At 43.1% G+C, this 17,536-nt stretch overlaps 1 protein-coding gene across 1 annotated transcript; it reads left to right on the top strand.

The window, feature by feature from the left end:
* Window positions 1-3,142: 3,142 nt before the first annotated feature.
* On the top strand, window positions 3,143-17,042 carry LOC117347737 (glucose-6-phosphatase-like). Its single transcript, XM_033919049.1, has 5 exons — window positions 3,143-3,435; window positions 5,712-5,821; window positions 8,340-8,445; window positions 11,401-11,516; window positions 15,191-17,042. Exons 1-5 carry the CDS (start codon window positions 3,218-3,220, stop codon window positions 15,700-15,702), a joined length of 1,062 nt encoding a protein of 353 aa, XP_033774940.1. The 5' UTR covers window positions 3,143-3,217; the 3' UTR covers window positions 15,703-17,042.
* The last annotated feature ends 494 nt before the right edge of the window (window positions 17,043-17,536 follow it).

Raw genomic sequence — 17,536 nt, 5'->3', positions numbered from 1 at the left:
CACTAGTTTTGTTGGTCCCCAACTCAGATCAGAGTTTCACCCGTAAGGCTTCCTCAGGAGTAGTGTTCATGACAAATAAAATGAGAAATATTCTTAAAAACCACCCAAACTAAATAATCACACATGTATAACTAGTTCAAACAGAACTGCTCTATTAAGTACCAAATGTTAGATATACAAAGCCCAATCTATATTCTTCTATGCTTTGGTACTATATACTATATTTACAATACTATGTCTGTCATGCTACAATCTCTCATACCAAGTTTACCACAAAATGTTTGCCATTCCATGTCTTCCATGCTATATTTTGTCATGCATGCTTGCCTTACCATTTTTGGCAAGTCATACTATGTTAGCCCATGCTTTGTAACACTAAGTTTTCATACTATGTCTCATAATGCCATGTTTTGTCATATTATATTTTACCATGCTTTGTTTATTTATTCAATTTTCTGTACTGTTCTCCCAGGAGGAGGTTTTCATGAGTTTATTCAGATACTAAAGCATTTTCCCCTGCCTGTCCCAGTGGGCTCATAATCTATCTAATGTACCTGGGGCAATGGGGGGGATTAACTGACTTGCCCAGGGTCACAAGGAGCAGGGTGAGTTTGAACCCACAACCCCAAGGTGCTGAGAATGTAGCTTTAACCATTGCACCACACTCTCCCCCTGTTTTGCCATCTTTGTCAGACAAGGTTTGCTGTGCTGTCAAGTTTCACGTTTCTTTAAAAATTTGATTACATCGCTTTTCCACAATTTTAAAGTGATGTACAATAAAATAGGGAAGACGGACAACCTCATCAGTGATGTCACAATGGCTTGATTGTCCATGATATCGTAATGCCTCATTCCACCAATAAGAGCCAGCCTCATCAGTGATGTCACAATGGCTTGATTGTCCATGATATCGTAATGCCTCATTCCACCAATAAGAGCCAGCCTCATCAGTGATGTCACAATGGCTTGATTGTCCATGATATCGTAATGCCTCATTCCACCAATAAGAGCCAACCTCATCAGTGATGTCACAATGTCCATGACATCGTAATGCCTCATTCAACCAATAAGAGCCAACCTCATCAGTGATGTCACAATGGTTTGATTGTCTTATACTTAGATCACTTTTACTAAATTTTGATTTTTAGAATGGTGCAGTGGTTAAAGCTACAGCCTCAGCACCCTGAGGTTGTGGGTTCAAACCCATGCTGCTCCTTGTGACCCTGGGCAAGTCACTTAATCACCCCATTGCCCCAGGTACATTAAGATTGTAAGCCTGCCTGCTTGAGTACCTGAATAAATTTGTGTAAACCATTCTGAACTTCTCTGGGAGAACAGTATAGAAAAACTAAATAAATATAAGAACAGATGTTTAATTATTAAGATTGCAAAAAAAAAGAGCCACCCCAAAAAACTATGAAGAGTAGAGATCAGGGGTAGACTAGGACCACAGGTCTGCTTACATTAATTTGCTTCTTAGCAGACAGGCTCAAATCTGAATCAGTGGAGAAAGTGGGACATTTGGAAAGGGTCTAGAGGAGGGGCAGCAACTGAAGTGGACTTCCATGGTTTTGGTGTTGGGAGGCCTACAGAATTTTCTGAAAGGTTCTAGATATTACACGAGCTATTTTGTAGTTCATAAAACATGTTTGAACTTAAATTGTCTCTGTTCTTACACTGTCCCCTGAAGTGTGTTGATAAGAAAAAAAGATGTGCCCCTCGATCTCTCTTATTCTTCGTCCCTGCAAAATGCCATTCATGACCCAGTCAGCGGAGAAATGTAAGGATAATGAATTGAATGCTAACAGTTAAATATAACTGGAAGGAAACATTAGCTGGAGATAGGAACAAAGAAAGTATGACATTCATTGGAAAGCTGTACTTGGTTCTTCTTTTGTTTTGTTTTTTTAAATAAAATTTTTATTAGCATTTTATAAACATACATCTTATACATATATAACACAATCCAACTTATATAATATTATATCTAATACAATACGAAATATACTATGTAGCCATACAATCATCCAGAGCAAACAAAACAAAAAACTGCAGACTTTGTACACGATGCAGGCAGCCTTTATTTATAACGAATAAAACATTAGATTAAAAACCTTTTACCAGGCAAGGGACCCAACACGGTCCGTGTTTCGTATAATCTTCATCAGGGGTCCAATAAGTGACGTGTTGAGGAAATCTGAAAAGCTGGTGACACCAGCTTTTCAGATTTCCTTATGACCCGTGTTGGGTCCCTTGCCTGGTAAAAGGTTTTTAATCTAATGTTTTATTCGTTATAAATAAAGGCTGCCTGCATCGTGTACAAAGTCTGCAGTTTTTTGTTTTGTTTGCTCTGGATTGTTTTTCACTGCAGACAGTTGGACCATTGTTTTTCTACTTCGGTTGGGCTTGCCATACAATCATCCAAAATAAAGGAAAAACATATATTATAACTCAAAAATTAATAAAAAAAAAATGAAAACATGAATCTCAAACAAAGTCTCTTTACAGAAATAGAGGAGCCTAGAGTATTACATTACATTAGAGATTTCTATTCCGTCATTGCCTTGCAGTTCAAGGCAGATTACAAAAGAATTACAAAAGACGGATTACAAAAGAAGATATCTGGTAATTTCCAGAGGAGATAAGGAGTAAATCAGGTTTATAGTAGATCAGTATTTTAGTAAGTTCCTACAATATTCATCTAGCGGGGCCCATTTCATACTAAAACTAGCAACATTGTTATGTTTAAAAGCTATAATTTCTTCATACTTCCTAATTATACACAAGTCATTCCACCATTCGTAAAAATTGAGATTAGAATTATCCTTCCAACTGAAGGCAATATGATAGACAGCTGTATTTTCTCCTTAACAAATCTCTTTTGCAAAGAGTGCACTATTGGAGACGGAGGGATGATTGGGCTTCAAGGAGTTAATGATTGCAAGGGGTCAGTAGTCGGCAGACCAGTTGGGTTTTTTTGTGCAACTTCTGAACATGTTTGTGTCACCTCTGTTGGCGGTGTACTTTTGCATGAGGGAGATTTGACGAAAGTGGTGTTTTCTTGGGTCCAAAGATCATTGGTGGGGTCACATTAGCAGGCAGCAAACAACAAGGCTAAAGCGTATAAAACGAAGCGAGAGAGGCAGTGTATTCTCAGGAGACAGACAGAAACTGAACCAACAACCAGCTTCTTGCTCTTAAATCGTACACGACAGCGATGGACGGTCTTCACGACTCAGGCGTCCAGATGGTGCGCTACCTGCAGACGCAGTACAACAGCTCCCAGGACTGGTTCATGTTTGTTTCTTTTGCAGCGGATCTGAGGAACACCTTCTTTGTCTTCTTCCCCATCTGGTTCCACCTCTGCGAGACGGTGGGCATCAGGCTCATCTGGGTGGCGGTGATTGGGGACTGGCTGAACCTGGTCTTTAAGTGGTGAGTAGCAGTAAAGAATGGCACGGGGACAAATTTGTCCCTGTCCCCATGAGTTTTGTCGCAATCCCTGTCCCTGCCCCATTCCTGTAAGCTCTGCCTTAACCGCACAAGCCTCGAACACTTAGGATTTTCAAGGGTTTGAGGCTTGTGCAGATGAGGACGGAGCTTTGGCATTGGTGGAATGAGGCATTATGACATCACAATCTGAGCTCTAGAATGTTGCTACTTAGGATTCTAAAGCATTTGAGGCTTGAGCAGATGAGGACGGAGCTTAGGCATTGGTGGAATGAGGTATTATGACATCACAATCTGAGCTCTAGAATGTTGCTACTTAGGATTTTAAAGTGTCTGAGGCTTGTGCAGATGAGGACGGAGCTTAGGCATTGGTGGAATGAGGCATTATGACATCACAATCTGAGCTCTAGAATGTTGCTACTTAGGATTTTAAAGTGTCTGAGGCTTGTGCAGACGAGGACGGAGCTTAGGCATTGGTGGAATGAGGCATTATGACATCACAATCTGAGCTCTAGAATGTTGCTACTTAGGATTTTCAAGTGTTTGAGGCTTGTGCAGATGAGGACGGAGCTTAGGCATTGGTGGAATGAGGCATTATGACATCACAATCTGAGCTCTAGAATGTTGCTACTTAGGATTTTCAAGTGTTTGAGGCTTGTGCAGATGAGGACAGAGTTTAGGCATTGATGGAATGAGGCATTATGACATCACAATCTGAGCTCTAGAATGTTGCTACTTAGGATTTTCAAGTGTTTGAGGCTTGTGCAGATGAGGACAGAGTTTAGGCATTGATGGAATGAGGCATTATGACATCACAATGTTGTTCCTTATGATATTAAAGAGCAGATGAGGACGGAGCTTGCAGGAATGGGGCAGGGACAAGAAAAGAATTCATGGGGATGGAAAAATGAGTTCCCGTGGGGACGGGTAAAAATTTGTCCCCGTGTCATTCTCTAACTAGCAGTTCAAAGCATTGTGTGATCTCTAGTAATTCTTTAAATTTAGTTGGGATTGTGCTGTATGCTATGTCTAGTGCACCTCATTCCCCACGAAAGGAAGTTCTATGGTGCTGTTCTCATGAACTCAAATCTTTTGATATGGTTTTTCACTCTGGTGGATTTTTTTAGCACAATCATAAATACATTGCTGTTTATTTTTTTTTAATTAATTAAACAGCTACACATTTTGAGAATAGTGTAATTGAAAATCATTTAAAAGCTTGGCAAATGAATGAATTTTTCCATATCAACTGGCCATATGTATGTAACAGTATATGAATCATGAAACTGTTTCCAGGTTCTCCAATTCCAGTATTACTATTGCAGAAAGCATTTTAAGAGAAAGGGAGTAGTAAAAAAATAAAACCCCACCAAAACCCACTTGTATTTAAATCTCTGATCACTATATTTTCAAAAGGTCTCATCAAATTTATGATTAATTTAATGGAATTCTTGCAAACATAAGAAGAACTTAGTTGCAAACAATTCCCTTCTTTGAAAAAATTCTTTTTTTTTTTTATTCGTTTCATCCTTAGTGTAACTAGCCATGTGCACTCGACACTGTTATTGCCAGTAGACTATAATTTAACCACATATTTGTTTAAGCAAACATACCCCCTTGTAGTATTTGACTACTCCAGACAGGCCATTCAGATACACTCACAATCTGGAAGAGGGCAAGGGGAAAAAGGAGGATGGCTTGAGATATCAGTGGAAGTAAAGCCCAGGTGTCTCTATCTGTCCTCCTTATTTCCATTGCTTTCAGCGGAAGTAAAACACAGATGTCTCAATCCGTCCTCCTTTTTCTGGAGCCATATGGTAACCTAGACTAGAAGGTGCTACCATAGTCTTCATTTTCCATCCAAGAAGTTATTTTATACCAAAGCATGCCGTTCAGAGACAGTCATCTCCTGTTTCTCCCCCCCAAGTCCTCTTTTCCAAAGCTTTCAAATCATAGCATCTATTAGAGCCCCTGAAGAGGACATCTTTAGGATCCTGTTCACTGATTAGCCCATAAGCAGCCAAAGTCCTAGCTGCGGCCAGCCCTTGCTATTTTGCCACACTGAGACCCATTGTGAAATTTGGAGAACATTGCCTGGTTTCAGGCTAGGCTATAAGGATTCTAGAGTTTGGAAGAGAAGTCTGACCTCATGTAATGTGGAACGAATGCTCGTTAACTTGAAATGCCACTCTCTCTCTCTCCAGATCTATCAATTGCTTCACGAAATAGTCAGCTAAACCTGATGCTTCTTTTAATTGCAGGATCCTCTTTGGCCAGAGGCCGTACTGGTGGGTCCATGATACGGATTACTACCGAAACATATCTGCCCCTGTTATAGAGCAATTCCCAGTCACCTGTGAGACTGGCCCAGGTAAGAACTCCATTATTTCAAGAAATATTCTGGCATTTTATGAGACATAACACCGTCATGACCGCTGTGCATTGCAGAAGCCATCTCTTGGATTGATCTAGAAATCAAAAATTGCTAAAATACAATCTATGCAATTTTGTGTTAATCTGGTGTAACAAAAATGACAATCTGATAACTCTCCAGCTTCAAAAGATGTACTTTTAAATAACAGGAAGTACGCAGCAATGGTCTTCACAAAATAGTACAGATCTTATCATTACGATTTCTTTTTTGCTTTAAATTGATCTAGCACACTTCCTGCTTCCATGTGCTCTTTCAAGCTCAAGTCAGGTCATTTGTTCCCTGGGGTGCTGAGAATGGGGATGGAGTTGCTATGGAAGCAGCATTTACTGCCCCCCATGCAAGATGAGATAGGGGTAGTTATTGCCTTCTCTCTGACTGGATTCAGATCCATGAGGGAGTTATAGTCCATGGTCTCCAGTCAAGAATGATTAGGGTTACCAGATTTTCCCAAAGAAATATCTAGACCCACGGCCATGCCCCCAGGTATGCCCAGTTCTGTCTCTTCACACTAAAGATGGCACTATTTAACTCAGTTTCATTAATGGTTGGGAGTTATACAACACAAGTCTCCAATACTTCATCCAACCTCCACAATATCCAACATCCCTCTCCACAAAATTACAAGTTGTTCCACATGCTCTCTTATATTTCAAATCTGGCACACCCCATTCTCCCCCCCACCCCTCCCTCCAAGCCCTGGACAAAGTGTCGGGTTTTGAAAAGCCGTCCGGACTCCGGACATGTCGTTGAAAAGGAGGATATGTCTGGGCAAATCCAGTCTCCTGGTAACCCTAAGAATGTTCCCTCTAATGACCTGCCCATGCCCCGCCCCACCCCTGCATCCTGCTAGTCTTGCCCCTTAACCAACACCCCCAAATGCAGCCTCTCTCTCTCTTTCTCTCCAGCCCCCCACCTGGGCCACCCGGAGTTGGGTATGGTTCTCTGAGTCTCCCCGTCCAGAGTATCTCCTCCAGCACTGCAATGTCAAAGTTTCGGGCAGCCAGCAGCATGAGCAGCATAATCCTACTGCCACTGGAAGCCTTCACTCTGTAGCACTTTCTGTTCTCGTGTAGGTGAGATGCTGCAGAGCTAAAGCTACTGGGGCAGGCCGACAGTAGAGGATCGTGTCACTAACACTGCCGGCTTCTCAAACTGTAGAAATTGCAGTGCCAGAGGAGGTACTGGAGACAGGGGAGACTCGGAGAGCCATACCCGAGTCTGGGGTGGGGCTGGACTGAAAAGAGTGAGTCCAAAACCCGAACAAACTACCTCCAGTCCAGAAAACTGTCTGGACACCCGGACAGTCCTCTAAAAAGACTGGATAAATCCAGACATCTGGTAACCCTACCAAGGCTAACTAAGAAAAACCTCCACAGACTCCAACGGATTCAGAATGCCGCGGCCAAGCTCATCTTCGCTAAAAGCAAATTTGACCATGTCTCACCGCTCTTGGCCAAGCTCCACTGGCTTCCGATAATCGCCAGGGTCCACTATAAATGTGCCTGTTTAACTTTCAAAATCCTATATGGTATCCTCCCTCCCTTTATCCCTCTTTCTTGGAATTCCTCAAACCCTAATACCACCAGATCCTCCCACAAATTAAAACTATCCTTCCCCTCGCTAAAAGGCATTTCCCACACAGGAAAGCTAGGGACCTCCCTCCACTTCAAAATCACTGAGCTCTGGAACAACCTTACCTCCCCTCTTCGGAACTTGAGCTCTCTCCAAGTTTTCCGCAAACATCTGAAAACCTGGCTTTTCTCAAAAAATGTAAGTCTCCCTCCAACTTAGGAATCAAGGAAACTCTTATATCATGGCATCCCAAGTCCTCTAAATTTTCTTCACACTTCTACCTCTAACCCTCTGTTGTAGTTCCTTCCTATTTCTCCTACTGTAAACCGCGTCGAGCTCTACGAACGTGGAGATGATGCGGTCTACAAACCTAAGGATTAGATTAGATTAGATGGCGGATGCTGCGGATGGGCAGACTGGATAGGCCATTTGTCCTTTATCTGCCATCATGTTTCTCTTTTTCTATAACCATAAAGCTCTATGACATCACAATGCAGGTGGAAAGAGCCTTAGCCTATGGGAAGAGGAGATGCAAATGTTAAGAGCCTTAGCCAATAGGGAGAGGAGGAGATAGCACTTCTACCTCTAACCCTCTGTTGTAGTTCCTTCCTATTTCTCCTACTGTGAACCGCGTCGAGCTCTACGAACGTGGAGATGATGCGGTCTACAAACCTAAGGATTAGATTAGATTAGATTAGTTGGAGCTGGGATAAACCTCCCCTGAGAGGTTTTTGTATTCACATAATGACTTCTAAACATCTAAGAATGTTTCCAAATTGAAGCACAATTTTTTGACTCGACGTCTGCCCGCTGCTGCCGCCTAATGAGCCCAGCTAGCCACGATCTCTTCATTCCTACTGTTTTCTCATTGCCTCTTGTGCAGGAAGCCCCTCCGGCCATGCCATGGGAGCAGCTGGCGTCTATTATGTGATGGTATCGGCGCTTCTCACCATTATACTCGAGAAGAACCAGCACACCCTAAAGAACTGGTAAGCAAAACGATGCCACTTGAGTTGGTATTGGGACAGACCTTATACTGAAGGACGTAGCTGGTTTCGGGTTTACTAAGATAATGCACAGAAAGAAAAGAAATATAGGCAATATCTTTTTATTGGACTAACTTAGGGGTCCTTTTATTAAGGTGCGTTAACAGATTTATCCCGTAGTATAGAATAGCAAGCGCTAAATGCTAATGCATCCATTATATTCTATGGGCATCTTAGTATTTAGCGTGCACTACACCGGTTAGCACGCCTTAATAAAAAGACCCCTTAATGCATTCTTTGATTAGCTTTCGAAGGTAACCCTTCTTCTTCAGATCAGAAATAAGCAAATGGTGACAAATCGCAGCATACGTACAAGTGAAACATCAAAGCATTTCAACGATGGTCTCACAGGAGGAGGGAGGGGTGGGTAAGGTGAAAGACAAAGAAGGCTGGGTGGGTGAGAGACAGAGAGATATGGGTAGGTGATAAGAAGGTGACAAAGCAGTAAAAATCCATGGTTTGCAATGCGATAGACAACCAAGGTCTGTCTGGTAGGCGTCAAAATATTTTATCATTTTGATTTCCAAGGTCTTACGTTCCAGGATTGTCTTAAAATTTCCTTAAAAATCATTGATGGTGAGGAGGGGCCTAGTGGTAGAGCTGTTGCCTTGGCACCCTACGCTTGTAGGGTGAAATCCCAGTGCTGCTCCTTATGACCTTTGGCAAGTCACTTATTCCTCCATTGCCCCAGGTACAAAATAAGTACCTGTATATATGTGAACCACTTTGAATGTGTAACCACAAAAAAGTGGAATACAAGATGTTTAAATACCTTCATGATGTAAATGCACATAAGGCGATTCTCTTTCATTTGAAAGGAAATTCTGCAATGAGAGGGCATAGGATGAAGTTAAGACAGGGGTAAGGAACGCCGGTCCGTATTCCAGTCGGGTTTTCAGGATTCCCCCAATGAATATGCATTGAAAGCAGTGCATGCAAATAGATCTCATGCATATTCATTGGGGAAATCCTGAAAACTCGACTGGAATACGGCTCTCAAGGACTGGAGTTCCCTACCCCTGAGTTAAGAGGTGATAGGCTCCGGAGTAATCTGAGGAAATACTTTTTTACAGAAAGGGTGGTAGATGCGTAGAACAGTCTCCCGGAAGAGATGGTGGAGACAGAGACTGTGTCTAATTTCAAGAGGGCCTGGGATAGGCACGTGGGATCTCTTAGAGAGTGGAAGAGATAATGGTTACTGCGGATGGGCAAACTAGATGGGCCTTTTGGCCTTTATCTGCCATCATGTTTCTATGTTTCTTAGTCCCACTCCTATTAGGACAATCCAGGAACATAAAATCTTTAAAATTAAAATGATAAAATATTTTGAGTCCCACCAGACAGACCTTGGTTTTCTATCGCATTGCAAACCATGGATTTTTACTGCTTTGTCACCTTCTTATCACCTACCCATATCTCTCTGTCTCTCACCCACCCAGCCCTCTTTGTCTTTCACCTTACCCACCCCTCCCTCCTCCTGTGAGACCATCGTTGAAATGCTTTGATGTTTCACTTATACGTATGCTGCGATTTGTCACCATTTGCTTATTTCTGATCTGAAGAAGAAGGGTATAGGAGCCAACTTTTCAAAATGATTGGGAGGTGCTAAACCCAATGGACATTTCCCATCCCTAGACACACTCCAGAAGTTTGCTCAGTATTGGGGCTGCTCAAGCAGCCACGGCACCCACAGAGCTGGCGCCAATAACAAAGGCTTACCTTCGAAGGCTAATCAAAAAATACACTAAGGGGTCCTTTTATCAAGCTGCATTAGGGGTTTAACGCGCGTAATACCACGCGTTAAACCGCCTGCCGCGCAAGCCGCTAACGCCTGCATTGAGCAGGCATTAGTTTTTTAGCCGGCCGCAGGGTTAGCGGTGATGAAATGTCCGAGGCGCTAACCCCGCTAGCACGGCTTGATGAAAGGAGCCCTAAGTTAGTCCAATAAAAAGGTATTACTTTTGTTTATTCCTTTTGTTTTGTTTTATTTCAATATATTATCTTACCACACCATTTCACTGTTTACTAAGGAAAGGGAATCAATCTTCTCTATGAAAGTTGCTGGAGTATGGCCTAGTAGGGATCGTCCAGCATTCTGCTCTACACCTGAAGGAGCAGAGCAAAGCTATGAAAAAGCCCGGTTCCATATTTTTGCAGACACAGGTCAAAGCAAATGCATTTCTTTAATTTATATACTAAAGGAGATAGAAAAAAAAAGGATTAAGTACAAACATCAAAATAGCAAAAGTACAATCAGAGTGTAAGCAAACAAATATTAAACAGATAAGACACAAAAATAAGAACCTCCCTCCCACCCTGCCCGCAATCCCATCCCTACCTCCCCCCTACAGCCAGGAGTAACAAGAGGATCATTTCTTTTTATTCCTTCTCATGAAAAGCAAATTATTTTTTTTTTTTTAACAATATGTTGGAGAAGGAGTGTGTATGTTGGGAGGGAGAGAAGAAATTGTTCTCTAGATCTTTAAATTCATCACTGGGGGCAAAGTCCTATAACCATGTTGGTCTTAGAGAAAGCTGGTTTATGCAGCTCATGGTACCTTTCACCAGATCAGTGTAAAATTTCTACAAAGAGATACAGGCGCTATTAACTTTTCAGACGGGAGCTGTAAGATCTCAAAAGTCTATGCTAAGCAACATATTTGGATAGTTCCTACACTGCTCCAGTAAAAGGTTCTCCCTGCTTGAAGGAAGTCTTATTTGCCAAAGAAGTGTTACCTTTTGCTCATAAGCGCATGACAAACAGCCCAGGAGCCCACTGACTCCCTCCGTGATTCTGAGGCATCGTATATCTGTGGAAAGACGACATCCAGGATTAAGATCTGCATCTTACATGAAGTTATTCTGTGGTCTCCAATAAGCCTTCTTCTTGCTTTGCAGGTGTCTTTGGGGAGGTCTGTGGTCCGGATTCTGGGGGGTACAGATATGTGTCTGCTTGTCTAGGATCTTTTTAGCGGCACACTTCCCTCATCAGGTCATCTCAGGAGTCTTCTCAGGTCAGTAGTTTCAACCACCTTTGCCTCATTGAAGCGACAGTTTTCTATACCGTGCAAGTGCCATACTTTCAACTCGTCTAAGAAATGTTGGGGGGTAATTTTTATAAACATTTTCCCGCTATCCTTATATATAGGAGAGGATCTTTAAAGAACATGCAAGCCTACTTTTAAGCAGGCCAGCATTCCTGGGAGTGAAGTTGAGGTGGAGGAGAAATTATAAGAGAGTGCGTGCACATGTTTACATATAGAAATGTAAACTAATGAAGGCAGATAGATACACTTGCTTTCATTAGCCCTTCCTCCCCTTTAGTAGATCCTTCAGGCATGGGCGTCGGAACGGGGGTGATCACAATGGCCACAGCCCCCCCCTAAAATTGGTGGTCGGTCAGAAGACATGGCTTTCCCGCCTTCCCTACCCACCTCCACCCTGGCCCCTCTCATTCTAAATCTTTGGGCAGCGGCAACAAGTGAGCCTGCTGCCGTCGGCGTGCCCGGGAAGTCTTCATTCGGCAGCATCCAGTTGCTGTAGAATGAAGGCTTCCGGGGCAAGCCGATGTCAGCTGGCCACTCATTGCCGCTGCCCAAAGATTTAAAATGAGAGCGGCCAGGGAGGAAGTAGGTAGGTAGGTAGGGGTGGCAGGAGCTGCCTATGAATTCAGATGCAGCCGGAAGGCCTTGAAGTATTTCCTCAGTTACTTGTGAGCCTACCTCCAGCAACTGGAAGATGCTGTTTGTACTGGCGAACATTTCAAGAGATATGCGGGAGGAGGTTGAGAGAAAGAGAGGCACCAGCGCTGACGCCCTGGTGAAGACAGTCTGCCCTCTACCCCCTGGTGTTCATGTTGGTTAAAGGGCAAGACAGGCAGTAGTGAAAATCTTAAAGGTATTCTAGCTAGGGGGGAAAAATCTGTGGTACTCCCTTTCCTTGGTGCCTTAAACACATGCTTAGTTTGCTTAATCCAGGGTTGAGGGAAGAATCTCATCTGAAATTCTTCAGTTTAAGAATAGACCAAACCAAGACTTGGTACTCTTAAGAGTAGCCCTACACCGAGAACAGCATGTATGTTATTTGAAATTTTAATCATTCAGAACAACTAGTTAATTTATTTTTCATTAAAGAAAAATGACCTTGTGTATAACCCCTGTATGAGATGTTAATCCTGAGACGAGGTTTAGGGTTCCTTAAAAGTCATGGTTGCACAGTTGATGTAGTGAACCAGTCTGCTGGAAGGGGTATGGACAGGGAATGACTCTCTAAACACTATAAATTAGCTCTAGACTTTGAATTACGCTTCCTTAGTCTCTTAAGTAGGCTGAGAACTGACGCAAAGTGGTCAGACCACCGCAGGTAGTGCAGTCCCAACAGCAGGTCAATTTGTACAGAAAGAGGTGATCTACAAGTCCCATCTATGTGTAGAATCACAATCGGAGGAGAATTGGCTTGTGAGCTAAGGCTGTGAAAAACCTATCACTGTTCCATTTGTCTCTTCCTAATGCATCTGCTAAAGCAGTATAAATTATAGGCTCACAAGCACCTCAAGGACCCCACAACAATTTCAGTATCACAGAGAAAATAAAATGCAAAAAAAGATGGAGATTCTTGCTAGAAGGGTCTGAGTCTAATCCAGGGGTGGGCAACGAGGGCTGCAATCCAGTCGGGTTTTCAGGATTTCCCCAATGAATATGCATGAGATTTATTTGCATGCACTGCCTCCCATTGTATGCAAATAGATCTCATGCATATTCATTGGGGAAATCCTGAAAACCCGACTGGATTGCAGCCCTCATTACCCACTCCTGCTCTAATCAGAAACCAAAGAGGTCATTCTTCCAGGTGGCATCTTCCTCCTAAGAGCCTCAGCATTTGCCCAGCCTAGGGGTGAGCTGGGAACCAGGAGCAGGCATGCCCAGAAGTTTATTTTTCCGATTCTCCATGCAGACCTGAAACTGCTAACCTCAAGGCTAAAACTTCTGGGGAGTCTCCTGTCACTGATCACGTATAGGACCTATGAACTAAGTTGGCAGAAGCCTCTGGCACCACAGCTATTCAAGTGCTGAATACACCCTGAATATGTTCATATCGCTTATTCACACAAGGCCCTCCCTAAAAATTATTTTGGAGTATCTGGTCCTAAGTAAATGTTAAAATTAATCACCCCTTCAATGGAAATGTAGAAACGTAAAGGTGACAAATTTTTCAGGTATCTGCCATATAAGAACATAAGCAGTGCCTCTGCTGGGTCAGACCAGAGGTCCATCGTGCCCAGCAGTCCACTCACGTGGTCCAGGACCTGTATAGTAATCCTCTATCTATATCCTTCTATCCCCTTTTCCTTCAGGAAGTTATCTAATCCCTTCTTGAACCCCAGTACCGTACACTGTCCTATTACCCCCTCTGGAAGGGCATTCCAGGTGTCCACCACCCTCTGGGTGAAGAAGAACTTCCTAGCATTGGTTCTGAATCTGTCCCCTCTTAATTTTTCCGAATGCCCTCTCATTCTTGTATTTATCGAAAGATTGAAGAATCGGTCCCTCTCCACTTTCTCTATGCCCTTCATGATCTTGTAAGTCTCTATCATGTCCCCTCTGTCTCCTCTTCTCTAGGGAAAAGAGCCCCAGTTTCTCTAATCTTTCAGCATATGAAAGGTTTCCCATACCTTTTATCAAATGTGTCGCTCTTTTCTGAACCCTCTCGAGTATCGCCATATCTTTCTTAAGGTACGGCGACCAATATTGGACGCAGTACTCCACATCCGGGCGCACTATCGCCCGATACAACGGCAGGATAACTTCTTTCATTCTGGTTGTAATACCTTTCTTGATGGTACCTAGCATTCTATTCGCCTTCTTAGAGGCCGCTGTGCACTGTGCCGACGGCTTCATTGTCTTGTCTTGATGGCAGACCTGACTGGTCCATCCAGTCTTCCCATTAGTTATACCCATTAAAAATACATGATTACGTTAACTTCTCTTCTTTGGTATTTCTGGGTCATAGACTGTAAAGTCCACCTGGTATTGTCCTAGGTTCCAAATGCTGAAGTTGCCGTCCAAGCTCCCTCCAGCCTATCCAACCATCCTGTTTGCAAGATGTCTACCATAAAGTCTGGCCAGTAACATCCTCATGTTCAAGTTAGTGGAGTTCCCATTGACGCCCTCCCCAGCCCAATCCTACACCAAATCACCACATATGGGACACAGACCATGCAAGTTTGTCCAGTATCAGCCTTAGCGCTTTAATTTACATCCTGCGTTTACAGTAGTTGTATTCCACTGAGCTAGACTTGGGTAATGGGAAATAATTTCATAACTCAGGGATCTGGCCACTTTTTCATGAATATGTGGAGGTATGAGAGGGATCTGAAAATTTAGTGGCCATTTTGAGACTGGAAAATGACTTTTGCTGTTTTACACCAGAGCTTCCAAGTTAACCAGTTCCAAGAGGGTAATTTTAGGTCGGACCTGGATTTCTAACAGTCCTGTCCTGGTGTATTATGGATCCTTCAGCACTGATTTCAATGGGTAGAATCAGGAACTACAAATCCCACACTGCTTTACGATGTAAATTCAAAACCGGGACGGACCCAAAAAATCTCCCTCAAGGGACTAGGTAAATTGGCAGCTCTGTTACTCCGGAAGTCAGTTTCTGTTGCCTAATTTCTGTATCCTGTTGATAGGAATGGCTGTTGCTGAAGCTTTTCATCATATTCAGTCCATCTACAAAGTGAGTCTGAAAAAATACATCTGTGCCACCCTCTTCCTCTTCTGCTTCGCCTTGGGATTCTACCTCCTGCTGAAGGTTCTGGGCGTGGACCTCCTCTGGACACTGGAGAAAGCCAAGAGATGGTGCGCCAGGCCGGAATGGATTCACATTGACACCACCCCCTTCGCCGGTCTGCTCCGAAACCTGGGGATCTTCTTCGGACTGGGGCTAGCTCTCCACTCCCAGCTGTACTTGGAAAGCTGCAAGGGCAAGCAAGGGCAGCAGCTCACCTTCCGCCTTTGCTGCATCCTCTCCTCCCTGCTGGTCCTCCACTTGTTCGACTCCTTCAAACCTCCCACCAAAAATGAGCTTCTTTTCTACACTCTGTCCTTCTGCAAGAGTGCGGCCGTGCCATTGGCTACTGTGGCCATCATCCCCTACGGCGTGTCTCAGCTTCTAAGCCAAAAGGACAAGAAGGTGGCGTAGGACTCTTAACATACTCTATGCTCAAAAGATGAGCAGAAGAGATTAAAATCTCTCGAGGCATGAAATCTCCTGTTCTCCTGTGGAGAAACCCTGTTCTCAGAGGCTCATTGTAGAGTTGTATTTTATTTATTACTGCTCAAGTTATGAAGTGAGTAGAATACATAAGGTGGGATGCAGCTGAGGGTTTGAAAAGAGCAGAAACCTGCCGGTGTACAATGTGACATTTCAAAAGGCTTCCTTCCATAGCTATAACCAATAACAGAACTGAAAGAAAAACATTTCAGCAGTGTCGGAGCGTAGAAACCTGGAACTGAAAGACTTTAATATCCATTTTGCTTTATCTCCTTTGGGGTCTAAGTATCCCTTCACACCAACAGGTTGATACAGGTAGAGTAGCTCCATCTACTGTTACGCCTACTATTTATTATTTCCATAGCGCTGAAAGGCGTACGCAGTGCCGTACATTCTAACATTCAGTCCCTGCTCAGAAGAGCTTACAATCTAATTTAGACAGGACATTTCAGGGTTGGGGAGTTTATAGTGGGTCTAGGTGTCTGACAGCAATGAGGGGGAGTTAAGAGTTGAAAGCAGTTTCAAAAAAGTGGATCTTTAGCTTGGATTTGAACACTGCCAGGCATTAGCCTTAGTTACAGCCCAGCCCAGTGCTGTTTTCTGAAAATAAACAGTAAAAGAACTTTAAACGCTTATTTTAGCCAGAGTACCAGGACGGACCTTTTGGCTTTTCACCTCTCCTAGCTGGACACACGTTGGAATGACTGAGAAAAAGATTTTCTCGCCTAACAGCTGGATCCGCCATAGCTTTAACCTGCAGCTGGGCTCAGCAGCGGACACCGAGCTATAACACAAGCAGAACAGAATCATGTGTCTGATTAAGCTCCCAGCGACATCTGCTTAAGATCAAGGCAAAATCCGGAACTGTACAAACAGCTGTGGAATAAGATCCCAGTTCCATCTTGGAGATCAGTGATGGCATGCACAGATGGGAGGAATTGATATAATTCCAATAGTGGATTTGAATATTCAGCTAGGGTAGAACTAGCAAAGTACTCCCATCCCCTGTAACTTATTCTGAACAGTGGACCCTTTATGGTAGTTGTAGTTAGTATACTGTCTTGACAATGCATGCCGACTAAATGCACCCAAAAGAATTTGCATTTACAGTATATATCTATTTATTTGCAAGCACTTGCGTTTCATGTGGAATTTGTTCTCCTAAGGAATGTACTGTGTGCTTCTGTGGTGTGACGAGATGGACTATTATGTCGATGCTCGGTATCTTTTGATAATAAAACGATGAAACATAAAAACAAAACGACAAATCCTTCTTCTACCTCTCTGTGTTTGTTTATTATGCAGTTGAACCTCACTGGTTGCAAAGGGTCACAGCGGCTTACAAACAAATCATAAATGAAAGAAGCACCAATTAATCGAAAGTAACGTGAACAAATAAACAAGGTATCCATTCGGACAGCAAGCCAATCAGTCAAGTCATGGTTCCTAAACAATTTAGTTCAGAGAGACATTGAAAGATTTTTTGAAGAACCAATGGTCCATCAAGCCCAGTATCCCGTTCTCACAGTGGTCAATCCAGGTCACTAGTACCTGGCCAAAACCCAAGGAGTAACAACATTCTAGAATCTCAAGGATTAAGCAAGATTCCGGAACCCCAAATAGTAGCAAATCAGGGCCTTCCAGATGTCTAGTTATATAAAGAGTTCCGATAATCATCATATAACCCTTACTCTAACACTAGATAGGAAGTGAATATTTTAAGTGTAGTGGGGGGGGGTCCCCCCTTCAATAAAAAGGGTTA

The sequence above is a fragment of the Geotrypetes seraphini genome, chromosome 13 (assembly GCF_902459505.1).
Source record: "Geotrypetes seraphini chromosome 13, aGeoSer1.1, whole genome shotgun sequence".
Lineage (NCBI taxonomy): Eukaryota > Metazoa > Chordata > Amphibia > Gymnophiona > Dermophiidae > Geotrypetes > Geotrypetes seraphini.
Note: the sequence above shows the minus strand (reverse complement) of the source record. Positions and strands in the feature narration are given on the sequence as shown.